The following is a 27,310-nucleotide window of genomic DNA, read 5'->3' as shown; positions in this document are numbered from 1 at the left end:
GTATGTATTCGTATCTGAAGTAATACTAAGTTTAGTATTCTCCTTTAAATATTTCAGTGTTTGTCGCTCATTTCTTAAAGCAGAAGCATAAAGCATCATTTTGTCCTTTTTTATGTGTTGTTTTTTCTTGCTTTCCAGAGCTTCTGAGAATTGTGACTTTGTATACTCATGGAATTTTATTTAACTTGACTTCTATTAATTTTTTGGGACTTGGGTTTGTTTATCATTGTTCAGATTAATTGTATTTACAGATCACTTCTATTTTTGCAGCCTGCGCTGACATGAACTATTTATCTCATTTGGCCTGAAGTCCTTTCTTTCAAGTTATTTCCTGTTTGACTGATAGCTTTTGCACCTCCTAGATTGACCCAAGTGGAAGTTAAAGGAAAATTCTACTTGTTGCTCAAAATCCATCTGAGTCCAGTGGGTTTAAATAGATTTCTTAGATTTTCGGAGCTTATTGTCCTGACATTATTTTCCCAAAAGTGATCAAAAATCAATATTGAAGTTCAGCTAAAAATAAGGAGGTGATTGTTCTTAATTTTCCACCAGGAGGTCTTTTCCATCATTTCATATTTTTAATAACATGAGGTTTCTTTCCTTAGCCAAGTGTGACCCTGAGGTGAACCATGGATAACCAAACCTTTTTTCTTTGCTCGTTAGGTTAGAATTTGTTATTTACTCTGGCTAAGCTTGTGTGTGTTGACATGCCTTGTTAGTTCCCCAAACTTTGAATTTAACAGTAGAACAACCTGCAAATTTTTCTGTAAGAAATTCAAAAGTGTCACATAGTGGCATGAAGTGGTGTTTCATCATTGGTGTGACTTTATTTGAAGGAGGCCCCTTGTTTAGTGCTTTTATCCTATGGCTGCATAGTGCTTTGTGTACTTATTTGTAGCATCCCTTAAAGAGTTTTTAGATATAATTTAACATTTGTAGAGTCAGCTTCTTCATTTGCAGTGGCTGAGTTTTGTGTTGAGTGCCAACCAGCAGGTGATTAACCTTCATCAGAGGTGCTTGCCTTCCCTGGGTGTGTTCCCTACCTCCTTCCTTGTGATTTTTGGTGGTGGTGTTCTGCAATTGCTTAGAGAGTGTGTTTACTAGACACAGTTGCACAGGTTAGCAGGTCTTGTGAGGATTCCCAGTATTTTTGTGTGATAAAACTTGTCTGAGATGTTACAATAGAAGAACCTATTTAAATTTAAGATATTATGCATGCTCCTGCAGCTCATTTCTAGGTTTGTGGCTTTACAGCTTCCTGTTCTAATTGTCTCCTGTGGTATGGCTAATCCCCAATTACACAGAATTTGTCCTTTTGACTGATCAGTGTTCATGCAACCAATATTTCAGCTGAAATAATTAGGTTTAAGTACAATTCAAGCAGCAGTTATAGGTTGTATCTCTTCCAAGTTTATGCTGTACTGCTTAAAGAAGTTAATTTGAAGGGGAAAAAGTGCTTAAAAGAAAAGACCTGATAGTATGTGGTTCTCAGATTTGACCCCTTTCCTGAGAGTCTAATTGAACTATATTGTTTGATACATTCTAATGAAATTAGATGACTGCTTTGGCTAATAATAAATAACCCACATACTTGTTAAGTAGTTACTCACTACTTCAAATAGTAATAAATTGTGGTGATTTTCAGAAAAACTGTAGTGCAGTCTGCTTTGTTCCTGGCCTTGTGCTTGGATTAAAGGTTTCTATAAGCATTGGAAAAGCTTTGGATGAAAACTGGTCATGTAACTTATTCCAGGGAGGACCTGGCAGGAGCTTCACGAATCCTTCAGGCTAGTGGTGGCTATTATACTATGGACAACTGAGTTCTACTGGTTATTCCAACTTTTCTCTGCTTTTTGCTCACTCCAGCGTTTGCATGGATGTATTGTGAATTGGATCAGAAAACAGATATGGATTTAAAATCTGCTGCAGTTCTGTGTTTATAATTTTGATTTCGCTGTTTTTAAAAGTGTATTAGATTTTGCTGTTTGAAACTACAGCTCTCTTTTACCAGTTGTTCTTTGAATTGGATACTTTAAAGATTGTGGTTTACAGTTTTGGGAGGTGATGGGAGCATTTGGCATAAGGAATTAAAATTAAGTTGATTCCATGGGGTTAGTTGTATGTTTCATGTTCTGAATGCTGTTTTCTTCCAGTGTTCAACTTGTATTTTCCTGCTTTGTAGGAAGAGATAATTGTGGGCACCAGTGATACGTAGTGGTTCTTTCTGGAACTACACTGAATTTGAATTGCAGAACTGGAGAAAAAATACATTTTTCTTGCATCTGTGGTTCAGCTGAATTTAGCCAAATCCAAATACATCAGGTCACTGCTGAGAGCTCAGGAACTGCTTGCAATTTAATATTAACTGATAATACTGATAATAACTGGTAGTATTGATAATAACTGATGCTGGCAAATAAATGACCTGCTGTCAAGTAGTCACTGCTCCAGTGAATCTATACTTTTCAAGTTAGTAGTGATACATGGTTATCTCCATATAGAAGTAGACGAAAAACTAATTGGACTCATGAAAATCTGTCAGCTGCATGTGGCTTTGCTGGCGTTAGGAATATGTTTGCAGCTATTTAAATCCTGTGTTATCTTTGAGTTGCAGAAAGACAATGGGACCACTGGCACGCTGACAGAAAACGTGCGTCTCCAAGCAATTGAAGGGCAGAATCAAGAACTCTCAGCTTTTTCTGAAGCAGTTACAAAGTAAGGAATGACTAAATATTAATCAACTTTCAGAAGAGAAAAAAAAAAAAAAAGCTAAATGATTCATTTTCAGTTAGCTTGACAGGAACAGTCCTATATTTTTTTTTGCTTGATGGGACAAATTTCAGTATGTATCCTTTTTCCTTTTCTTATCTCAGATTTTCCTGGTTTTGTCCTGGTTTGTTTATTTTTTTTCAAGAATGCAACAGAATCGTTAAGATCTTCAGTGCTAAGATTATTGTTACCTTATGTCCTCCTTCTTATTTTGGTCCCGTGGCTTTCACTTTTCCTTGTTTTTGTAATACCTTTTTATCCGCAAAGTATTTTTCTTTGTCTCAATTTTTTATTGCAATTTCTGTAGAAAGAGTTGGAAGTCTTTTTTTTCTTGTTAGCTGAGACACCTCACGAAGTCCTACACTCTGTGGATTTCCAGCCTTTAAATGCTTTTAATTTTGTTGCTTCCACAACTGAAATTCTGTAACATAAAGCCTTTAAACTTGTCTCTGCTTTGATCCCTAAAGATCAAGTGAAGTTTCTTAAAGATCATGTGGGATTTTTTTCTTACTGCCACAATTTAATGAGAGATTATTTTTTTGTGCTCTTCTTAGAGAAAACAAGCTGCTCTTGCCTTTCTTCCATTTGCGATCAAAATTCAAGAAATAATGGAGGAAATAGAGATCTTTGAATCTCAATGATAGCATCTGTTTTTTTAAAGCAGGAATGTTTGTGAAATGAAAAGGAAACTCCACAAAAACAGTGAAAATTCATATATATGAGAAACTTACTGATGATGATTAGTACAAAGCTCATATAGGATAGGCTTGTTGCAACACTTTCTGGTTAAATCTAATTGTTACCCTTTCTTTCAAGACCCAGTGTTTAAAATACTGATGTACTTTCAACTGGATGACTCTTGCTGGAGGATCTTGCTATTGTCCAGAATCAAGATGATGAAATAAATGATCTTTCTAGAGTAGTTATGTTCTTAATCTCCTATAATATTACTTTAATATTACAGAGGTTTAAGGTTAAATTATTTTATCCATGTTAAATAGCAGAAGATTAAAAGCAGCTTTCCAAGTATGGTTTATTCACTTGTAGGTGAACAATTCTATACTGCTTATGTCGTAAATAAAAGCCTTTACCTCAATTAAGGCCTCTTCCTCAACTTCCATAGCTTGGAATAGCTACCTTCTGAATGGTATCTAAATTCAGATTAGAGATTAGACTGGTAAAAGTTGAAACATGTGAAGAGGCTTGTTGGTTTCTTTGGTTTTTGGGGGTTTTTTTTATAGCTTAACTTCTACAGAAGTTGGATACATCCTGTAAGAATTGACCTATTAAATATTTTAAGCTATGTGGAAAACCTGCCTAATTATACACTTAAGATTTTTTTCCTGTCTAACTACTGGTTGGGTAATTATTGTGGGCAATGCTCTGTTGAGAGTAGAAAAATTAAATGGTGCTTTGCACATGCAACTTATGTAGAGAGCCAAAGGTAGTCTTTACTGTTCTGCCTTGTGGTTATTACCATGTTATTTTGCTTTAGTCTTGGACTTCTCCATTGCAATGTTTCATAAACCTTCTCTTCTTCCAGATTGAGGACCAAGTTTCCTTATACTGATCAGCAAACAAACCCAGGTTTTGTGCTGAGTCCAATCATGCTGCAGAGAAATATAAGTGGGGAGAGTGCCAGTATCAAGGTTTCAATAGAAATCGAAGAATTCCAGCAACCAGTAACTTTCACGTGTGATGGTATGTTCCTGCTTCTTGAGTTGGTGTTTGCTTGTGAAAGACTGTACACTCAGCTCAGGAAAATTTCAGGTTTTTTAATTCCTGAGTCTCAGGGGCATGAGTTGTTTATGGGAAATGTGGAAGAGGTAACTGAGGAAAGGACTAATTCTGGGTCAGTGCCTCCATCAGAAAATATGTAGAAGTTGACAAATTGAAATATTATCTGTAAAAAAAAGGAAAGTCCAGCAAACCAGAAGCACTATTCTGTCCATAGCTGGATAGAATAAAACAGTTTTCCAAGACTTTTTACTTCATAGTTATTGAGGGGATAATGACACCAGGACTGAGATTTTTTAATGTTTAATTTTTAATTTCAACAGTCTAACATATTTTAAAATAAATTTTTGTAGGCTATCTAAAAATTCAGGCAAACTGCTGCTGGAGAATAGGAATAAACACTAAAACTACGTATTACTTGCCTTCAATACATGCTTATGAACACAAACACTAAAATAATACTGTTGGATGTGCCACAACTGGCTGTCCCAGTTTTATGGGTAACCAAGAATATTGGTTTGGGTGGACCTTTGAGGTTTGCCTGGCTGTACTACATAAATTCATATTCTCTGTGCAGTCTGGACTGCACAGTGGTTGTATTTGTAACTGCATGCTGTCAACTTCTGGCAGTTCTGGCTGACGAAGTCACTGGTAATAAAATTTTTTGCCTCTATACTTCTGTAGTCTCTTGTCACTTGTGAGGGTTATCATTTGGATCTTAACTTCTAACAGTGTAGAAGCTTCAGAGCTGGTTCTCAAAAGATCTGGAGTTATCCTGTTGCTCACATGAACTTGCTGCTCTCTTGGAAAAACAAGCTCTCAGTGCATCAGTGTTTTCATTCTATATTAAGTAGCTGGGCCTTTACATTTATTCTGTGGTAACTTAATATATTTGTTAAGAAATGAGGTGGATTGTAAATATAGCCTAGGAAGGGTTTCTGCACTTAATCCTTAAGACTACACTTTGCTAATATTACAGGCTTAATCCTTTCCTACAGAAGGCTTTGGTAGGGTAACTAAAATGCTAGGGCTTCAGCCCTTTATTTCTAGTATTTTTTGTGACTCGCTTGGAATGTGTTTTGCATTCTAACCCGACATACTTTCTCCTTTGCACTTTCTACTCCCTTCCTTTTTTATGATGCTGAAACTAATCTTAGTTAAAACTACATGTCTTCCATAGCTGGTGAAAGGTGGGTATGTGACTTGTAATGGAGGTATTGAAAGTTATTCTTTACCTTTAATTCCTTCTCTTCTTGGTCAGATTGTTACATACCTTGGCATCCTGCTGCTAGAGCTGCTGTGGCTTTCAGTCTTGCTCAGAAGGAGCTGCAGCCTCTCAGTGCTCTGACAACTGTTTGTAGAAAGGGCCCAGGAGGGAAATGGATGAACTTTAGGGCTTATTTGGATTAATTTTGCATTCATTTATTAGACTTTGCATGGAAGTTTGTTCTGTCTGAGCAAACATTGTGTGTCAGCAAGAAATCAATGTCTTTGAATAAGATGTAGGGCGGGGAAAAGGTGGTAACATCTTTGCAGGCTTTGCAGGGCTGGCAGACCTTTGGCAAGGCAGCCTGTGGCTACAGCACAGAAACTATCCCTGCATGAAATATCACTACATCTTTTTTCTTTATGAACTGCCACATATATTCTCTGCTGAAGGTAGTACAGCCATTTCATCCAATAATAAGTTAGATAGTCTTATTGACATAAAGTGTTTCTGAATTAATACTTCCCATCATTCCCTGTTCTTGAATTTCACACAGTCATTCTTCACATATGCTTGTATGCATCTGTGCTTGTAATAATTAATCATTTGTTAATGAGGTGAAGTACATGTGTTATCTTTTGGAAAATATTGTGGCACTACCTCTGTATCTACCATAGTGATAATATTTCTTTCTTAAAAAAAAAAAAAAAAAAAGATAAAATCATGACGGTCCCTGGAATGGGGAAAAAAAAAAAAACCCACTCTAAAGATAATGACAAAATATAAAATAGCTTTTATGCAGCAGCTTTTTTACAAAATTTTGAGCCACTTTGATATTATTATTTGCAAATTATTTGAAGGAGATCACCGGAAACTAGGTAGGGAGGGCTGGAGAGCATTTTGTATTTAAACATTTGTGTCATTCAAAATTATCTGTATTTTTAGACAGTGACAGCTGGTGGCTCTGGGGGAATGGATTTTGGGTTTGACTGGGATTATTTTTTTGCTCTGTAGATACAGGATGGAGGAGAGACTATTTTCCAAAAAGCATTGAGAGCCTGATGCAGAAGTACTGCTAGCTAAGAGTTGCATTTTGCAAAGGCTTGGTGATGCTTACTGAGATCTGCTCTGTACTAAGTACAAACTTCCCTGGACAAGTGGAAAAGAAAAAGGGGAAAAGGGCTTTCAGTAGGATTTACCTCAGCTGCAGCTGATACTCAGTTCCTCAAAAGCCAAACAAATAGAGGAGTTCAATCTCCAACTCTTCAGATGGTGTTTTTTATACTGAAAGTGCCTCTGGGATCACTTACCTATTTGAAGTCCTTGTTAAATAGGGCAAATTTGTAATAAAATAAAAAAAAAAGAAAAATGCTATCTTCAGTCCTGCAGACAGTGTTTGTACTTCTGGTTCAGTGACTCCATTGTATCCTAATTTTTAAAGATTTTTTTGGGCTTTTTATAAGGGCAGTCAGGTTTCATGAGATACCTTTCTTCATAAGAGAAAAGTGAAGATCTCAAACAATAAAATTTAGGTGATAATAGAAACATAAAAGTCTCTACAAGTACAAAAATCAATTTCATTAAATAGCTACAACATGTAAGTGAACAGTAGTTAATATCACTCGCTATAGATTTGTATTTAACTTTTACATATAATTTCTTTAAACAGTGAGTTCCCCTGTTGAGCTTATAATAATGCAGGCACTTTGCTGGGTGCATGATGACTTGAATGAAGTGGACATTGGCAGCTATATCCTGAAAGTCTGTGGCCAAGAAGAAGTTTTACAGAAGTAAGCAAACTCTTTTTCATTAATACTTAATTTCATGCTTTTTTGTGACACAGTTACAGGAAAGTGCATCTCTAGTGATTAAATGTGTGAAAGAAACCTTTAAAATGTAAGGGAGTCACTCTTTGCACAAAGATCAGAAGTTTTTGGAATTGCTCTGGGATGTAGCAAAATAGGTTGTCATCAACTCTGTTCTAATGTCAATGCATATTTTCTAGAGCATTTCCATATTGTAGCTTTTGAGCACTCTTCAAATCTCAGAAACTGAAAAAAAAAATAAAGATCAACTGTTTTGTAATAAACTGGGGGAGTTGTGGTTTGGCAGGGTTTTGTTTGTTTCTTGGTTTGATTTTTGGTCTGTTTTTTTTTGTTGTAATTTTTTTCCTAAACCAAAGGTTAAAAAAGCCCTGTTCTGGGTTAGAATATTTGGTTGCAGTGTTAACCACTGTGGTTAAGAGCTTTAGAACAAGTACAGGTGTCTGCAATAGTGTATAAAAACTTGTGCAGAAGTAAAAAATCAGATCAAGGTTGGCGTGGAGGTTGATTCACCATTTCCTTGCTTCATGGCAGCAGGTTGCCTGGAATATTAGGTGTGAGTTTTTGGGCAAGTTGTGACTATGCTTGCTTTTGTTTCTCAGCAAGCATTGCATAGGAAGTCACGAGTACATCCAGAGCTGCCGGAAGTGGGACACGGACATCAGCCTGCAGCTGCTGACCCACAGCGGGATGTGCAGCGACCTGGCTCGGACAGTGAGTACTCCTGGGCTGCAGGAGAGAGCTGGGCCCAGGCCGTGACCTCCTTGTGTGACTGACAAATTAGCATGCCTGCCTGCTGTTGGGAGTGCTATCCTCTTATCCTGCCAGGAAGTGAAATACCTAACTGATCTTTTCAAAGCAAATTACATGAATGTGGATAATGCCTCTTACTAGAGCCAAGCATTTTATACCTGGAAAAGGTATGCTAGCAGTTGGACTAAACTTGAGGCTTGAAAAAGAAGGAACAAATTTCAGAGTTAAATGGAAGTTGGGAACAGTTTTTGAGTTTAATTAAATATGTATCAACCATCAAGGAAGAAGGAAGGAGTATCTGGTACTTGCATAGTTGGGCACTTGATGGCTGTTTCTTCTCTCTGTCCCCATGTGTACACATTGCACAGGCTATTAAATAGTAGTTTCTTTTCCCCTCTGAAGAGATCACATTATATGTTTACCCTTCAACACCCCAGGTGTTAGTAATTAATTTTTTAAACGTTATGCATGTTACAGAAAAATGAGAACTGGACTTAGTACCTAATATTTTATTGCAGGAAGATGATGACAGGACACCTGTACATCTAACCAAACACCTCTACAAAGTAGAAAAGCCTTTCAGAGAACCTATCATACGGTAATGTTTTGTGCTTATTTTAATAATCAAGTGCTGATCACTGCTGAATTCCTGACCAAGGTTCTGTTCTGTTCTTGTGTTCAAGAGCTTTTATTTCTTGCAGGTCTTCCATTGAAGAGCTTCTTGAGGTGTATCACAAGCAAGTTAACACAGCCCTTAAGAATGAGGTAAGGTTTATTGCTGAACCAAAAGTAGCATGACCAAAGTCACTGGTAAAGTAGCTGGCAAAAAGGCTTGTAGGTTTTCTCAGGGAAACTGAGAATCTGAGCAAGCTGTCAAATGGGAAATTATAATCATGGGTATTTAGATTTATGTTCTTCTTCCTGGATTTTCTTGCAAACCAGTTATTTCCTGATCATCACAACTAGAAATGTATCTTCCAAGTCCTGAGGTGCAAAATAACCTCTGCCTCATACATTCAGGAGAACAGGGAAGAAGTCTGAATTCTGACTATGGCTGTTGTTGACAGCCATGAACGATGGCTAGCAGAAAAATACTAGCAGAAATAAATCTGCATAATAAAAAGCAGGAAAAGTTGTGTACAATGGGAGTTGGAAATGAAGCGTATTTGGAACATGCAAGTAAGTTCATCAAAAGCATAAGAATGTTTTATTCTGCATTATTTAATTCATTTAAAATACCCTGTCAAAAAAATTGTCTGTTTCAGTATATGATAGGTAGCTTAAAGCAGCTTGGATGTTGAATAGTTATGAGTAATATCCCATCTGCAAAAGCTTATGGATATAATCTGCTTTGCTCATTTCTCAAAGGAGAAGCTGCATGAGAGTAATGTAACTTGGAGTCTTAAATGCATCAACATTAGATAACTGTTTTTCTTAACCAGTCTCAAAATTAATTACTTAATTGCAATACTTTTCATTTCCACTATGTTTGTTTGCCTCTTCAGGAATGCAGGTCTGAACAAGCTGTTGTCTGCTATTTCCATACTCCCTTAATATTATTTAATTCCCTTGGTGGTGATTCACCACGTTCTCAAGGGTAGTTTTGAACACAACCTTTTTGTAGAAGAGTGAGCTGTTACTGCTCCCTGCCATGGTGGTGGTGTTGTTGATTTGCTCTTGCAGCTGCTTCAACATCTTTGTTGAGCTGTGATTTCACAGACTGAGATGAGGAATGCAAAACATCTCAATTCAGATTTGTGTTCTAGCCTTTGTTGAGCTTGTAGGAAATTGAGCTTTTTGAGGTTGGGAGATGTAGTTTGTAGGTGGTGATTGTTAGGTCCAAATAGCAGCAGTTCTGCCTCTGAATTTTTTTACTTCATGAAGTGAATTCCTTTACATATTCAGTAGTTGAAGATTGCTAATCCAAGTGAAGAAGGATAATCCATAAATAATTTGTACTTAGGCTTTGATTTCACATTGTTGAACACTTTGGAAGTTATCAATTGTCTTTTTATTGGGATTTGAGGGCCTGTGAGGAAAATAGCAGTGGAAATGTCTGTTTCCATGTCAGAAAGAAGCTGTTACTTTCAATTTGTTAGCTTTGGAAGAATGGCTTAAATATTTACAGCGTCTTCTGATTTCTGTGGTTATTTTCTTACCAGAATAGTTAATTGTTGCCAGGTAAGTCTCAATTTAAAAACCTTCTGATTTAGATGGCTTCTTTGCTACCATTTGTAGGAAGACCATGAGTATATGTCTGGGAGAGTGGTGGTTGGGAATCAATTTACATCTTAGTGAGAGAATATTGCAATAATTATTCCTCTTATTTAGTTGTAAGTACTCAGAAGTTATTGTGAAAGAAACCTATACATTAAACCTTTAAAAAGTAAACTTATTTTGAAGCAGATATTTTAATTTTCTACATATGCTCTTTAAAAGTGGGTGAAGACTTTCCTTATATTAAAAAACAAACCCCAGGAAACCTAGGATAATTCAGATTTCACTCGAGTGGCTTTTCTTCTGTTGGAAGAGTAGAGGGAAGAGAATATTAGGAGCAGCTCAACTTTGTCTTAAGTAGCATACAAAATTAAGTTAAAGTGAAATAAAAAAGATTAGTTCCATCATGGAAGCAGTACTGTAGTGTAAGTAGTAGAAGTGTCAGTGTAATTTAAACCTGTGGGCTGAAATTGAAACACTGCTTCTTTAACATTGCTTCCTCACACTAATTGAATATTCTTACTTGAACTGCACTTACTGTTTAGGCCATGAGGGAAATTGAGCTTAGTATCTCATTAGAAAATAATTGCTTGTTAACAGTTTAATAGAAAAATGGTTGGGAGCCTCCTAATGTTTCCTGGCACCCCATTCTAGGATCTGTACTACTGTTTTTGGCATTCATAAGAAAGTTCTCAGGATTGAGGTTTTCCTTTATTCCAGTCATTAGACCACAGTTTCATGTAAAGGAGATGTGCATCTAATAGTGACAATTTCTTGGCAATTCATTAAGAAACATTAAAGCAATACTGGTTTTCACAATTGTGATCGGATCAATCTGTTCTCTCATACATTCCTTATTAGAACCAGCATAAAGCAGTAGATCATGTAATTAAGACTGTCAGAAAAATCTGTTCTACGTTGGATTGTGTAGAGACTCCTGCGATAACGGAATCAGTGAAGAAGCTCAGGAGGGCTGTTAATCTCCCGAGGATTAAAAATGCTGAGGTAAACTTTCACTCTATAAATTGCATGTTTTAACTGATAAATCTTTTTTCATTCTTTAGTAGCTGGAAATACCAGCAACAGTTTTGTCAGGGTTCTGTTGGGATTTTTTGGTTGGGTTTTATTTATTTATTTATTTTACTTGACATCTTCCATTTATTTTGATATCTGTCTGCTGTTAATGCATTAATCGCTTGCTTTGGGAATATTTTCCTTTTCTAAATAGTCCCTGTTTAAAAACTGGTTTTAAAGTACTGTTTTCTGGTTCTGTAACTAGGAACTTGTGTCATAGCAGATGCCACTAAATCTGACTGAGGGGAACTGACAGGAGCTCATGCTGTCTAAAATTAATGCAGTTATGCTTTAAAGGAGGAATTGACATCATGTATTTTCCCAGTAGTGTTTGTGACTAGCAATAGCATCTTAAAACTCTTAACTGTACATGTTCCTGCATTCCTGAGCATAAGGACAAACCCAAAATCTCTCAAACAGCACAGAATTTCATGATGCAACTGCCTTATAATAAATGGTTCACTTGAGCAGGACGGTCTCAAGTCATGTTGTCGAAAACAGTCATTAAGTGGAGAAGTGTGCAAATAAAAAAGCTAAATAATCTTAACATGCTATTTGAGTTGTCCTTATTACAGTGGCAACTCACGTGATGCTCTCTTTGCTTTTGGCTTCATCAGTTCAGTGATATATTTGTAATACTGAGCTGAAGACAGATAAATATAGGATAAATATAGTTGTCACAAGAACTAAAATTCTACAGGGAAATGCAGAAGACATTAAGACAACATAGTGAAATACAGCATATAAATATTTTTTTTCAGTTTTTACTTTTTGATAGGAGAAAGCTGTAGAAATAATTAGATTACAGTCTACAAATAGCTCCCCAAAATAACATTGCTTCAGCAGAATTTGAAAAAGGTGGGATTTTTATGAATAAAACCCTGTGATTATTTTATGATGGACATTGGCTTACACAGTACTGTGTATGAAGACGTGTAGGACTGCTTTCAGAAACAAAAATGCTGTAAATATTGGAGACTGTTGCATTGTAATATTTAGTAAGATATTGTTTGATTTTATTTTTTTTCAAAGTAATTCTTTATGGTTGGACAAAGTGGCCTTGTTTTTGTAAGAATGTGAAATTTCTTGATATTCAAACTTAAGTTGAAGATACTCAATTAGTACACTAAAAGTGTAGGAGAGCTTTCATTCTTCTGCAGCATTTGTGGCAAACTTCTTAGGAATTTACAAATTCACTGGGGTTTGATTTTAAGCCACAAGCTTAGTTTTCATTAAAAATTTTAGTTTTATCAGGACTTGAATTTGTCATAAAACCCTTCCTGATTAGAAGGGAGTAAATTCCCATGCTTTGTTTGTCACCTCTTGGTTTCAACATTGTCTTTGTTGAGACTAGACTTTGCTGTGATGTTGCAACATATTGAGACTTCCATTTTAGCAGACCAAGAAGCAAACAAAGATAGTACAAAATAACAGTCCTTACTGTTCATTTTCTCAGTTGTTTAATATTTTTTTATTCAGTAAATTTATAACTCTGCCAGCAAAAGGTATCTTACCAAATGCCACAAACAAAAGAAAAAAAAAAAAAAAAAAGCAGCTGTTTAGATTTAGATTACTGGTCAAAAAGCTAATGACCTCTGCTTTCATCCATGACAGCCCTGAGCAAGTTTTATCTCTACCTAGAGAAGTTAGATTATTCTGAGCAATATTCCAATGTACTGTGTCTTTCTGGACTTCATATAAAGAATGTCAAAGCAGTTGACAAAAAATGAGCTTTTGAACATGGTGAATAGTTGCTGCATTATATGGAAATTGTGTTGCTGTTGACTCTTGAGGAACTTTGAGAGAAAAGGTGTGTTACATAAACTTAAATATAAGCCTCATTCAGATAGTTAATAATTTCTGTAGAAGATACTTAATAGCCATGGAAAATTAATATGGATTTTCAGTATTGAAATTTCCTCTGTCTTTCTGTAGGTATCCTTAAAATGTGGTGATGACAATAGCAAGAGCCCCTCTGGTGAGTAAAGTTCTTCAATTTTTTTTTCAAAAACTGTTTTGAGGTGGCTAATTTAGAAAGAAATGCATTGAAATAAATTATCATTTAGGTTCACTGAAGCCTTTAAACCCTCTGAAGGTGAGTATAGACCAGTTAACAAGAGCAGTTGAGGCCCTTCTGCAGCTCCACACAAATTCCTGTAGCAGTTCAGCAGCAATTTCTCCAGAAGACAGTAAGAGTACCAAGGAAGCTTGGACTGCCACAGAACATCTCCAATTCACAATATTTGCCGCTCATGGAATTTCTTCTGGCTGGGTGTCAAAGTAAGTGACTTATTGTAAAATTCCCCCTTTTTTATATATATATTTTTTAATATTTTAATGGGTTTTTTATGTTTTTTTGCTTAACTTCTTTTCCTTGTCCAGTTATGAAAAATACTACTTGATTTGTTCTCTGACACATAATGGAAAAGATCTCTTCAAACCTGTTCAGTCCAAGAAGGTTGGCACATACAAGAACTTCTTCTACTTGATCAAATGGGATGAACTGTAAGTGACTTTAGTCTGTTAAAACTCAATAAAATGTTGTGTTTCAGCTAGCTGCTGAATGCAGTCATTCAAGCAACTCGTGGTTCTAATTCCATTTCAAGCATCCAAAGAACAATTTACTGATCAAAATCAGAAATATTTTTCCAAATGGTATTTCAGTACTCATTGTAAGAAGGGGAATGAAAATGCTGGACAAGTGCCCTGTGCTAATGTGTTTGTAGCATACAATTACAGGGAGTTGGGAAGGTCATAACATTGCTTGCAATGGGAATGGCTTGTGCTGCTGTAAGAGGGATTAAAGAATAAAGTTTGCTTGTATGTACTGCTAAATTTATGTGAATGGAGAGGAAAAGCAGTGTCTCACTTTTACTAACATGAATGTTGAATCAGTTTTTATCCCAAATACAGAGGATAGAAAAGAAGAGCATACAGAAAAAAGATAGGGAGATAATGGCAGGTGGTATCTGCTAGCTGAAAGGGGAACATTTTTCAGTATCTCTGCACAGCTTAATCTCTGCCACTTGAGTTATCAGGCAGCCTGTCATAGCTAAAGCATCATGTGAGCTTCATGGTGCCGCATATCTAGTCTCCTGACTGTTTTTAAAGGTCAGAGATAGACACTAAAGAATTCCCTGAAAGTTTGTGGTAAACAAATTATTTCAGATCAGCATTGAGAGTTTTTAGAACACCTGCCTTCAGGGAGTACTCCAGCTACCTTTTTTTTTCTGGTGATATATGGGATTAATTGTTAGATCTTTTGCTGGCAAGCACTAGTGTATTACAGTGAAAAGTCTGGTAAAAGCTGCTGACAATAGTGTGGTCCTTTATAGTGCAATTGTTTTAAAGATAAATCAAACTAAAAGAACATTTTTAAGCAGTAAAAACAGTGCAAACAAAAGTGGAAGCTTGAATAGCTCAGTGAAGTGTACACTCCTCAGCTGCTTGCTTTATAGGTTTTGTACCATTTAGAATTCAACTTCCAGTATTTCTTAATAGATTCTTTCATTTGGATGGGAAACTATTATCTGCTGACCCTTTCAATCTGAAAAATTAGGAGGTGGCTAACATGGAACATTCTGTGTGCCCCTCCTAGTGAGTGGAGTGGGAAAACTGGTTATGCTGGACAGTCAATTCTGTGCAAGGAATGTGATTTATAGACAGAGATTAAAAGGGTTGTTCCACATCTGACTATAGTGCAGAAGTGTAATTAGCAGGTTTTACAAACCATTGGTGTGGGAGATGAAGTGAGTGAAATATCATTGCATGGATATTTAACACTTGTTCTTCAATGTTAATTGACTTTTTGAAAGCAAAAGGCATAAATGGATTACATGGATAAGCCTGTAACTTACTAACTGCTGCCTTTTTTCTAATTGACTTATTTTTAATACTTTTATTTTATAGAATAATTTTCCCCATCCAGATTTCACAGTTGCCTTTGGAATCAGTCTTACGTCTGACTTTGTTTGGAATCCTAAATCAAAGTAGTGGGAGTTCTCCTGACTCAAATAAGCAGAGAAAGGGCCCAGAAAATTTGGGTCAGGTTTCTCTACCTCTATTTGATTTTAGGAGGTAAGTGTCCAAAACATGGGTAAGATTATCAATATGATTTGCTCTGTCTAGAGCTTCCTTCACACCCATAACTATAGAAATTGCCTCTCTGATATTGAATACAGTAGGCCATGATAAAGGTAAGAACTGTAAACTCTTCTGATACAGAAAAATTACATTTCATTAAATAGAGGATAAATTGTGGTCTTGTAAGATTTCCATCTAACTGGCTGAAAAAACTTCACTGCTGGAGGAAGTTGAATATTGTTTGAATTATTATACTCTAGAATATTCTAGCATTATTCCTTTTGATTCAGAGATGGGTTTATTTAAAACAATTAAAGGGATAATTAGCCAGTGTGTTAAACTTGAGGCATATTTCTAGTGTGAACTGGCTTTCCTTCAAATACAGCTGCTGGATGCTGTTACATGTTTTTCACTAAGAATGAAAAGCCTGCTGTAAGTTCCGTAAGCTGAGTGTTTCTGGATTGGTTCAAGTTGCTTTGTTCTTCCAAGTTTGATTACGAAGCTCATTCCAAAACACTTATCACTGGGGCAGCTACTCAGTGAGACATTAACCAGTAGGCTGGACCCACAGTGCTCAAATTAGACATCATGGTGCAGAAGTGATCACACCACTGTGAAACAGCTTTTGCATTCATGCTTAAGGTTTCCTCTTTATGTGTGCTGCTGATTTCTAGGTCTTACTGGGAGTTTAAATTGTCAAGCAAGGCTGCAGAAAGGCAGCCAGATATTTCCTGGCCAGTTACTGCTGTGTGTTGCTTGTGGCTGTTTCTTATGCTTTGCATCCTCTGGTTCTGGATTTGACTTTTACTTGTTCTTGTTTCTCTTTTGTCTGGTGATGATTCCTACAGCTTGAGGGTGTCACAGAGCTTAGGATTTCCTGCATTACAAAGGTGGCCTGCAGCTGCTTTCAGTCTCCACCAAAGCCTGGATTTCTTTTCGTAAACGATGATTATTTCAGCCTTCTATTTAAATGCTGCATTTCAGTCTCCTATCTAAATACCACATTTCACAGTATTTGAAAATACAGCTTCTGATTTGAATTGCAAATTTATCGTGTCTTCATGGTGTTCTCACAGGAGTTAGTTTGGGGTGAAAAGTGTGTTTTCTGTTCATGCAGAGCACTACAATGGTATGTGCTGTGCCAGAGCTTTCTGAGTGGCCTGTATGTAGAAGTTCTAGAGATGCTTAGTGGTCTAACCCACTTGCAGTCCACACAAATTAAATCCAGACCTAGGTAATTAAAGCTTCTAGTCAAATACTCCAGTTACGATTGAAAATAGCATCAATGGCAGGCAGGAGCTATAACTTGAAACTAACTGAAATATAGGGAGAACAAAACTGGTCATGTATGTGTTTTGGGAGAGAATCCATGACAAAGTTAAAACTCCTTCTCTTGAAGTGCATGTGGAGTGGCTTAAATCATCATTACATGTGGATGGGACAGAAGGCTGTGGCAACTGTATTAAATGGAGAATTATTAAAAAGAATGAGCTTTTCAGCTGTGCTTTAGTGGTACGATATGGTAATCTTTATTGGCATGACAAGCTCCTAGTTAATCAATATTTACATATAACAACCTGTTCTTTATTTGAAATACTTATAAACCCTGAAAAAAATGTCTTTCAAAATATACTTACGGCTTGGCCTTCAAGCAGTCTTTTGAGCAACATTTTGATTTCAAAAGACTGATGGAAGTTTTCTGTACCTAACATTCAACACTTTATTGATTTATGAAGTGTCTTCAGTTGTGCCTTACTACAGCTGGAAATGGTATTAATATTGGGAATACACTGGCAAATGGAAATATCATTTGATATGCCGTTGCAGAATCTCGTAATGCGAGAAGTCCAAGCAAATGGTGATGCCTGTAAGATTCATATGCCTGGGCCTTTTTTCTAGAAGCTAAGAAGAATGTGCGTGTGTGTGTGTGTGTGTGTGTGTGTGTGTGTTTGTGTTCAGTTTTTTTCTCAGAGGCAAAAGTATTCCTTTTCTGAATTAAAGAACAGGGAGCACCTAATTAATCTGTGTCAACTAAATGAACACTGAACTTTTTCTTTTGCCTTTTCCACCTAAAAGTTGTGTGCATCCCTTTAAAGCACTTAAAGAACAGACAACAGCCAGTGAAAATCAGTAAATTAATTTGACAACTAATATCTTGGTGAGGTAATCAGGCTGTGATACTAATAACATGTACATGTTCTTTTCTCAGATTGTTAACCTGTGGGACGAAACTGTTGCAACTGTGGACCTCATCACATCCACATCATGTGTCAGGGATGGCCAGTAAGAAAGGAAATATGGAAAGAATAGTATTGCAGGTCATACATAGTTCTGTTTTACTCTGTGCTTTGTTTGAATGTTGTGATTTGTAAGTCATATTAGGTGAATGTTTTGGAGAGGGGGAAAGTACAGCTAAGTAATATTTGAAAGTCATTATAGAATAGTGATTACTAAACTGTAAGGGCAAAGAATGGGAAGCTCCTGGAATAGTCTACAAATCTGTTATTAAATAACTGGAAGTAAGAGAAATCAGAAGTGCTTTGCATGACATGTGGTCAGTACTGGGAGAGAATGTTTCTGAAAGCAGTTCTTAGAAATGTGTGCTGAGATGGGAGTTGTCTGGACACAAGCAGTAGCAATTCCAGCTCCTTTACAGAACATAAGCACCTCTGTCTCAATTCAGTTTTCTCTCCAATGAGAGGATGCCTTACTAGGCATGGCTCAGCAGTCCCAAAACATGGCCTGAGTGGGTGGCTGGGTGGAAACCACTGGTGTGGGTTTGAACAGTTCTGTGATTATCTTTGCTCCAAGCATTCTCACTTCTCTGCTGAGAGTGCTCCAGCCACTGCATTGTGCAATAACACAGCTGTACATTTAGGAGCTGTCATCATGTAGAAGAATTGAGATGGAAAAAAATACTCAGCAAGCAGTATCTGGGGACTGTTGCACTGGTGGAACTGAAGAGTTCAGATACCCAAACATCTGAGATTGCTGGAAGGATGAGAGCTGTCTCTGCTTAAGGACTTGCATCATCTTTTATCTTTTTTCTATTTTTTTTTTTCAGATTGACTTCCCATCCCATGCTTTTGATATTGAATATAAAATTCCTCAAGCCTCAAAGACTACTGTGCATCATTCTGTAGAAACATTAGAAAAACCATTGAGAGAACGTCTCCTTGCCATTCTGTCCAAGGATAGCACCATTGGGTACGTCCATCTCTTCCAGCTGGGCTCTTTTTGCCCGTGACAGTTTGTAACTAGGGCATGGAATGCTTATATATTCTTAAGTTTCTGTAATTTTTTTTTTTTTAATGTATCTTGAAGACCTGTAGAGACTTAAACAAGAGATTGAATTAAGCATGTGAAATCATGGTACTGACTTAATGAATTTCCTTCTGTTTTCTTTGGCTGGTGCTATTAGTTTCTTGCTACAAGACTGCTGCTCCTTTGCCTGCCTGTTATATTCACCTGTTCCTGCTTGGCAGTTTTTCAGTTCTAGGGAGTTCCAGCAGTGGCTGTTCATGTGCCATGGGAGCTTTTCTGGCAGCCTTTCCTACTCATCTGCACCAAACACTGATGTTTTTGGTTTATTTCAGATTATACTAAAACTTAATTTTGTCCTGCCCAAATTATAAATTTGAACAAATGTTTCCTTAATGTTTGAGGCTTTATTTGGCTTCTTGTTTTGACTTTTGTGGAGGAAAGAGTCATTTCAATGTCATTCCATTCTTTGTGTTAAATTATCTGTCTGATTACAGCAATCAGTGGCAATGGCAGGTGATGGTTTGTCATGTGCATTATAAACTGAAATGCTCTTGTCTGCAGGCTGTCGAAAGAAGATAAAGAATTTTTGTGGGAGAAGAGACATTATTGTCATAGCCATCCTAATAGCCTACCAAAAATACTGGTTAGTGCCCCTCACTGGGACTGGGCAAGTCTTCCAGAAATATATTCGTTACTTCAGAGCTGGCCTCCTTTATCACCCTTAGCTGCACTGGAACTACTTGATTCAAAGTAAGAAAACTGCAAATAGACACTCTTGTGTTTTGTTCAGCATTAAATTACTCTTCTTTGGTAGAAGATCCTGGAATGGTGTTCTGTGGGAAAGTACTGCTGAATTTCATGCAGAAAAAATTAAATTATTTTAAAATTTTAAAGAATCCCATGCTTACTTTATTGATGTAGGCTTAACCAAGTCATGTAATGAAAGCACAGCAACTGTGGTTGGGGTTCTGAAGTTTAACATGCAGCAGGACAGGAGTTTATACAGCCAGAGTTTTGAGAGATTTAGACTGTGCTTGTCCTAAACATGCACATGTGGTTGCATTTTTTGTGATGAAGGGCCTTGTTAGGACCCTTATTGAGCTTTTAAAGACTTTATATAGTTGCTTTTCTATCTAGCTGATCTCAAAAAAAGAATAAGAAAAAAATCCTACATGAACAGAGAAAACTTGATGTGGATTTGTGGTGATTTTCTAGGTTTGCTGATCAGGAAGTACGAAATACAGCTGTGAACTGGATAGAGACATTGAGTGATGATGAGTTAACAGATTTCCTCCCTCAGTTTGTACAGGTAAGACTTTCTGCCTACACAGAGGTTTGAATTTTTCTGGCTCTTGAAAGCCCAGAGGAATTGCTTCTGACTAGTAGCAGAAATGCAGTTGTGTGCATCTTAACTGTAATGCACAGTAGGGGAAACAATTTGAATAAATAATCACTTTGTGACCATCAAAAGTATTCATGGTAACTCTGTGTGTGCATTAGTCACAAAATATATCTTCATCAAGAATTAGATGCAGACCTGATTTATGTATTTTCCATTTTATTTAGGCATTGAAGTATGAAACCTACCTTGACAGTGCTCTTGTGAAATTTCTTTTGGCTCGGGCACTGGGAAGCATTCGGATTGCACACTACCTGTACTGGTGAGGGTTTCTTTGTTCCATTGCTTATGTAATGTGGGTGCCACAAGATTAATATTTCAGATAAAAAATCCTTCTTAACATCACCATTCAATAACATAACAATGACTGTGATGAATGGTGATTATACAGAATGTAGATCCTGGTTGTTGTTTAGGTTATTTTAATGAAAGATAGTGCCTCTACAAAGCACAAATGTCTTTCTCTTTTCTATTCTGTATATCAGTAATTTCAGACATATGTAGTACTGATTCACTAAACTATTTTAATGTCTTAATATTGCATTGTTTGCTGTATTTTCCATAGGAAAATTTAACTTATATCTTTTATTTCAGGCTTCTTAAAGATACACTGTATGATACAAAGTTTGGCGTAAGGTATGAGCAAATTCTTGGAGCTTTTCTTTCAGTCTGTGGAAAAAGGCTGAGGGAAGAGCTGGAGAAGCAGACCCGGCTCGTGCAGCTCTTTGGAATGGTAGCAGAAAGAGTAAAGCAAACGAGTGGATCTGCGCGGCAGGTGTGTATCTGTTTTTAATTCAAAACTAATCCACTTAATTGTCTTGTTAGTCTGAATTGAAAATATTATGTAAATGTATAGGAAGTTTTATGAACCTGTTGCTTTGCAAAGTTTAATGAAGCTGATGCTTTTGTCAAGTTTGTCACCTGAAACATATGGTGATAAGGTGATAGGGCAAGAAGGTATAGGATGGTTTCTGTATATGATCAACTGGAAATGAATTTAAACCTATTACTGCTGAAGAATTATCTCATCATGCAAAAGAATGGGATATCTGTTTTTGTGCTGATGATAGAACTTGATGGGGTGGGATGCTGTCATCTGGTTCAGTCAAAAAAAACCCACAAACATGTGTAATGAGTGTTACATTGCTAGGCTTAGGTATTTTTCATAGCTAAGGCAGCAGCTGTAGTTTCTAGCATTCTTTTGACATCGAGGAATTAAAATAGTGCCTTCAGGGTAACTTTGTCCAGACGTTTTCTGTAGATGCTTCAAAATGTCAGCTGAATTTTCTTTTTGTCTGCAGGTTGCCTTGCAAAATGGCATGGAGCGTGTGCAGTTATTTTTCTTGAAGAACAAATGCCGTTTGCCTCTCAATCCCAGTCTTGTGGCAAAGGAGTTAAATATTAAGGTACTGCACATGAAGGGTTTCAAAACCCTTTTGTAAAAATTACGTCTAGGTAAAGCTTTTACAAATTAAAAAAACCACTTCAAGTGCTTGAAAGCTCTTTATGCTGTGGAGATGGGGTTTAATCAAAAATGCTGATGGAATGAGGCAAAAAAATTCAGTGAGCAAAGATAAAATGTGTACAAATACAGTGTAAAACCAAGGGCACTTGTGTTAAAAATATAGACATATCTCTGTAATAACTTATTACATCATCAGACCCTGTCTCCTGAGACCAGCAATCCTGAAAGTGCATGAAAAATTTCTGTGTGCTTTAGTAATCAAAAGAGGAAATTGACCAAGAATATAAAGTTCAAGCAGTGAGTAAATACTGTGAAACTACCTGATACTGATTGTGTCCAGATATGCTGGGAAGGGAGGCAGTAGCTTTATTTTATTGTGAAGTTCCGGCAAGTAATAATGTAGGAGAAGCAGGTAAATTAATTTTTCCAGAACTCTGCAAGGTTTGACAATTATCTGCTCAACCACAGTCTTGATTATGTAATCATGCATGACTGAACACCTAAAGGTTTGTTAGCGCTTGAACTAATCCTGTGTTTGAGAGACAGCTCATCTCACTTTCCTTCACTGCTGTAACTGTTAAATCATGAGCAGGGACTTGAAAGCAGATAAATGAGAAGATACTGTGAAACACACAAATACACGTTTTTAATACATCTTCTAGGTTTCAAGAAAAAGCTGCTGATAAAATATTTATTAATGTTTTATTCACTCTTCCCTTCAGAATGTTTGAAACATCACTGTGCAGCACTGTTGGCTTTTGTACAAGAATTCAACAAATAACAGCCAAAGGGCTTGTTATTCAGAGGAAGCACGTATTCACCACAATTGAAATGTTTAAAGTCTGAATAGACACATTGTGTGTCAAACCTGCTTGCTGTCAGAATGTCTTGTTTTCTGGGCTAGCAGGAATAGTCCTTTCTGCCCATTGACACTAAATCTACTTGCAGGCCTGTTCTTTCTTCAGCTCCAATGCAGTACCACTGAAAGTTGCACTGATAAATGCAGACCCCCTGGGAGAAGAAATCAATGTGATGTTTAAGGTAGGCCTTACATGTGTTTTGGAGAAACGAAGTTGAATGATAATCACTATTTCATTAGTATAAATTAATTTTAGCATAGACCAATAAGCTTAGTTATTCCATGAGTTTGCTCCTTTGTATCTAGAAAGCAACATGTAAAACATAAAAATAAAACATAAAAATCCACCACATGTGAAAGTTGAATTGTAGTCTGTTTCTCTTTGAAGTTTACTGTGTCACTGATTAACTTTTATTTTTCTATTTAAGGTTGGAGAAGATCTGAGGCAAGATATGTTGGCTTTACAAATGATTAAGATCATGGACAAGATCTGGCTGCAGGAGGGACTGGATCTAAGGATGGTTATCTTCAAGTGTCTCTCAACAGGAAAAGACCGAGGTGCTAAACCAGATGCTGCCTTTAATCTTTGCCCCCTCTCTTCAATTTCTTGTAACACCGATAGGGAAAAACCTCTGGGCAGAAGGTGCCAAGGAACAGTTCCACTGCAAGGCACTTCAGTACTCGACAATATAATAAGTTAGATTGTTCTGAATTTCCTGGTGGCTGAGTGGCATCCAAATGTGTTTCTTCTCTTGAGTGTTCTGTTGTCAGTGTACAATGGGACAAATACAGTGATAAAAATCAAGGTTGCTCTTCGTGCTCTTAGTGCAATACAGGAAAATAATGTTGCTACAGCAATCCTTATTCTGAAAGTTTAATTTTGGTGAAAGTATTCCAATGCAAACTGAAATGCTGAAGTATTTGGAATCTGCTGCAGTTGAGTCAGGGAGTATCATAATGGTACTGAAACGTGCAAAAAGAAGAAAAATTTGAACCAGCCCTTGACATACACACACACTGTCCCCCAGAATTTGTGTCATATTCTGGTGAAAGTTCCTTGGCAATATGAAGCTGTCTCTGGGGTTTGAAAGTAGGTCACAGAACTCTGAGTGCAAATACTGTGCCCTGCACCTTGAGCATGCTTTTTGCTAGTTTTAGCTAATTCTGTAGAGCTTGTCAATAGAACCCAAATATATTTAAGAGGATAAACAATAACTGAAATATTTCTTCAGTCAGACGAACAGCATGACCAAAACTCTTAAATACATGGAAAATATGGACATTTAGTTTGGCAAAACTAAGCAAAAAGCTTCTATTTATGTAAGACTTGCTTTTTAGAGAAACAGATGGCTTTTCCTCCTACTCTGAATGATGACTTGATTTATGTAGCTTTTTTTTTTTCTTGCTGCTAATATTAGTGTCCTTAAAGTACTCGAAAGATTGAAGGGGAAAAGTCAAATGGATGTAAATTACAGATGAACCTTTATTAGCTCTTGCCAAAATAGAAGTAAAACTCAGTTAATCAACTAAATGTTTTCCTTTTATGATTTAGCTGTACAAATATTTTTAGTAAATTATATCTCTAAAGTAAGGCCACATATAAAGCCCACTGTCTGGTCTGTCTCAACACTGACAGCAGATAAAGTTACTAGATTAATTCACTGTTAGTGTGTGGGAATTGTCAACATCAAAGTATTTTGCCAAATTTAGTGTAAAAGAAGTTTATGAGGTAGAAACTAACTATTCAAAGTTTAACTTAAGTGGGCATTCTAGCAACTGTAACAAGTTGTAGTACAGTAAGCTAAGTTGGATTGCTACTTTGTTTTATGATTTACTTTGTAATACAGAAATGGAAAGTGGAAATGGAAGAGGAAATACAAGAGGAAATGCTTAGGGGACTAAAAGAATTATTTTTACACCTGGCCAGGTTTTCAAGGAGGTTGACCTAAGACTGTAAGATTCACCATTGTTAGGAATGAATAAGAAAAATGAAGCATAACTTAAGGAGGTGCCTAATACACTTTATTTTATTCTATATCCAGGCATGGTAGAGCTTGTTCCCGCTTCAGATACACTTAGGAAAATTCAAGTGGAATATGGAGTGACAGGTTCTTTTAAGGACAAGCCTCTGGCTGAATGGTTGCGGAAGTATAATCCTACAGAGGAGGAGTATGAAAAGGTAACTTTTCATCACTGTTTTTTTTTTTAAGATCTTTTAAAAGGGCTAAGTACAATCTGATGAAAGAATGAAATTCATATTCCAGGTCTTCCACTGAAATTTTTGGTTTGTGTATTTGAGAAACTTAATTTTTTTTCTATACTTGAAAAAGAGCAAATTAAAATCCCCCCTATATAAAGGAGCCAGATAGATTCTCAAGATTCTCATTAAGAGTTTTTATTGGATATAGAAAAAATGTACTTTAAGACAGGGGAATAGTGGTTGCTCTTAATTGTAGTTTAGGAGCAGTGGCCTCTTCTTGTACACATGCAATTCAAAAATTAAAATGTTTCTTTGGGCTATAATGCCATTACAATGCATTGGAAATACAAGTCTTGTAACTTTTTCTTTGCTAATGTTGTTTTGTGATATGTCTTCAACTCGTCTTTTTGGTTTATGTAAAAAACAAAATAACCATTTTTGCTGGAAAGTGGGATGCCAAGAGATTTTGGCAAAGCCTAACTGTTTGAAGAACACTATTTGGAAAAAAAAAAAAAGAAGCAAGCAAATTTAGGGTCTCCTTTTTTGCCTGGGTTGAATTTTGCACTCATAGAAATTGACTGTTGAATACATGAATTATGTTTTTCCTCTGATATTTGATCTCAATTCACTTCTTTTCTCTCCCTCCCAGGCTTCAGAAAACTTCATCTACTCTTGTGCAGGATGCTGTGTAGCCACTTATGTCCTGGGAATCTGTGACCGCCACAATGATAACATAATGCTCCGGAACACCGGGCATATGTTCCACATCGACTTTGGAAAGTTTTTGGGACATGCACAAATGTTTGGTAGCTTTAAAAGGTATTTTCTGTACCTAAGCAATGTAGAGAATGAAGTGATTTTCTTTCCAGGTGTTGCTCTGGGAGATCTGCTGTAGGTCCGGTACCATGTGAATGTGCTGCATAACCTGGGCCAGCACTTGGGAGAGGAACCCATCCCAAACATGTGAAATGGCATTAATGGAATATTTAATATCATGACCTCAGGGTGGGGATGGAGGGCAGCAAGAAGCACATGACAGCGAAGAGACCTTGTGATGAACTCGTGAATTCTGTGCTTTTTGAACAGGGATCGAGCTCCTTTTGTGCTGACATCAGATATGGCTTATGTCATTAATGGTGGGGAAAAGCCCACAATTCGCTTTCAGCTGTTTGTGGATCTCTGTTGCCAAGCTTACAACTTGATAAGGAAACATGCCAGCCTCTTCCTTAACCTGCTTTCATTGGTAATCATTTTTCACATTCAATTGAAACTTGACAGATCTGTCATGCTGGGTTGTATTAAAAACTATGCTTTTTATGCTGCAGAAATTTATAATGCAGGCTTTTTTAAAAGCCAAAAACATATGATCTACTTTTTGGGAAAGCTTCATTTGGAAACTTTTAAGCTTTTTTACTGCCTACTTCCTCCTTGAAAATTTAAAACTAATATACTACCACAAATGGCACTGCAAAGAGGTTTTAGCTGCTTTTAATTCAGCAGAAATAACAGCTGATTATATTGGTGTCTATTGCTGTTAGTTTTAAGCAAATTAGTGCAGCTACAAATGAATTTGAGGGTCAAAGTCTTAATCATTTCAGTATAAAGTCATATTTGGTTTATTGCATTAAAACTATATTTCAATTTCTTGTAGATGCTTTCTTCTGGGTTACCAGAACTAAGTGGGGTTCAGGACTTGAAGTATGTCCAGGATGCTCTCCAGCCCCAAACAACAGATGCAGAAGCCACCATTTTCTTTACAAGGTACTGGATAAGGGAAAACTAAAATATCTGCCAGTATCATCCTCTTAATGGGAGATTTCTGTTAGGGAAAAATGTACTAGGGATGGTCAGAAATGTGTCAGTACAAGTTGAACAGTTACACTGTACAATCATAAAAGATCACTTAACTACCTAAGTAAGATCAATTCCATGTAAGAGTAATGCTTCTGCTAAAGTACCTTGCAGATTTTAGGGGTGACTTTGTGTGAAAAATTGGTTTAAAGTGCTGAGAGTAAATAACTCTGACTGTTTAACACTTACATTTTGAATACATCCTAAATTAGTTAATAGCAGAGTATATGATGGAAAGCATAGCAAAGAAGTTCTCTCTTGGAGAAGTGCTTTTGCACACTGGGGAGGGAAGGATGATGCCCCAGGCCGAGTGGAGGAGTGCATACAGTGTAACTGAGGTGTTGCTACGTGCTAGAAAAATGCTACTGTACTTCACTTCAGGTGCACAGGGGAAACTGCAGCGGTGAGCATGCAACATAGAATCATAGAAAACTTCAGGTAGGAGGGGACCTCTAAAGGCCATTTAAGACCAATCCACCTGCAATGAGCAGGGACATCTACAGCTAAATGAACTTCCTCAGAAATGTGTCCTGACATCTGCAACCTGTTCTGGTGTTCCACCACTCTGTTTCTTATATCTAATCTGAATCTATCCTCATACACTTTATC

At 36.7% G+C, this 27,310-nt stretch overlaps 1 protein-coding gene across 4 annotated transcripts in view; it reads left to right on the top strand.

The window, feature by feature from the left end:
• The window catches only part of PIK3C2A (phosphatidylinositol-4-phosphate 3-kinase catalytic subunit type 2 alpha), a 50,390-nt gene that overhangs the window by 15,559 nt on the left and 7,521 nt on the right, over positions 1-27,310 (top strand). For 3 of the 4 annotated variants that reach the window (XM_030273840.4, XM_072929688.1, XM_072929687.1), the window contains exons 3-26: positions 2,609-2,715; positions 4,313-4,470; positions 7,383-7,503; positions 8,139-8,250; positions 8,808-8,887; positions 8,991-9,054; positions 11,368-11,511; positions 13,516-13,558; positions 13,647-13,860; positions 13,963-14,085; positions 15,490-15,657; positions 17,873-17,981; positions 18,728-18,870; positions 19,489-19,677; positions 20,143-20,236; positions 20,494-20,588; positions 20,921-21,101; positions 21,628-21,732; positions 22,740-22,832; positions 23,079-23,208; positions 24,693-24,829; positions 25,500-25,669; positions 25,937-26,093; positions 26,502-26,611. In XM_030273840.4, coding sequence (XP_030129700.4) covers positions 2,609-2,715; positions 4,313-4,470; positions 7,383-7,503; positions 8,139-8,250; positions 8,808-8,887; positions 8,991-9,054; positions 11,368-11,511; positions 13,516-13,558; positions 13,647-13,860; positions 13,963-14,085; positions 15,490-15,657; positions 17,873-17,981; positions 18,728-18,870; positions 19,489-19,677; positions 20,143-20,236; positions 20,494-20,588; positions 20,921-21,101; positions 21,628-21,732; positions 22,740-22,832; positions 23,079-23,208; positions 24,693-24,829; positions 25,500-25,669; positions 25,937-26,093; positions 26,502-26,611 — 3,047 coding nt within the window. The remainder of the gene's footprint in view (positions 1-2,608; positions 2,716-4,312; positions 4,471-7,382; positions 7,504-8,138; positions 8,251-8,807; positions 8,888-8,990; positions 9,055-11,367; positions 11,512-13,515; positions 13,559-13,646; positions 13,861-13,962; positions 14,086-15,489; positions 15,658-17,872; positions 17,982-18,727; positions 18,871-19,488; positions 19,678-20,142; positions 20,237-20,493; positions 20,589-20,920; positions 21,102-21,627; positions 21,733-22,739; positions 22,833-23,078; positions 23,209-24,692; positions 24,830-25,499; positions 25,670-25,936; positions 26,094-26,501; positions 26,612-27,310) is intronic. The other variant, XM_030273841.4, reaches the window with a different exon arrangement.

This window comes from Taeniopygia guttata, chromosome 5, assembly GCF_048771995.1.
Source record: "Taeniopygia guttata chromosome 5, bTaeGut7.mat, whole genome shotgun sequence".
Lineage (NCBI taxonomy): Eukaryota > Metazoa > Chordata > Aves > Passeriformes > Estrildidae > Taeniopygia > Taeniopygia guttata.
Note: the sequence above shows the minus strand (reverse complement) of the source record. Positions and strands in the feature narration are given on the sequence as shown.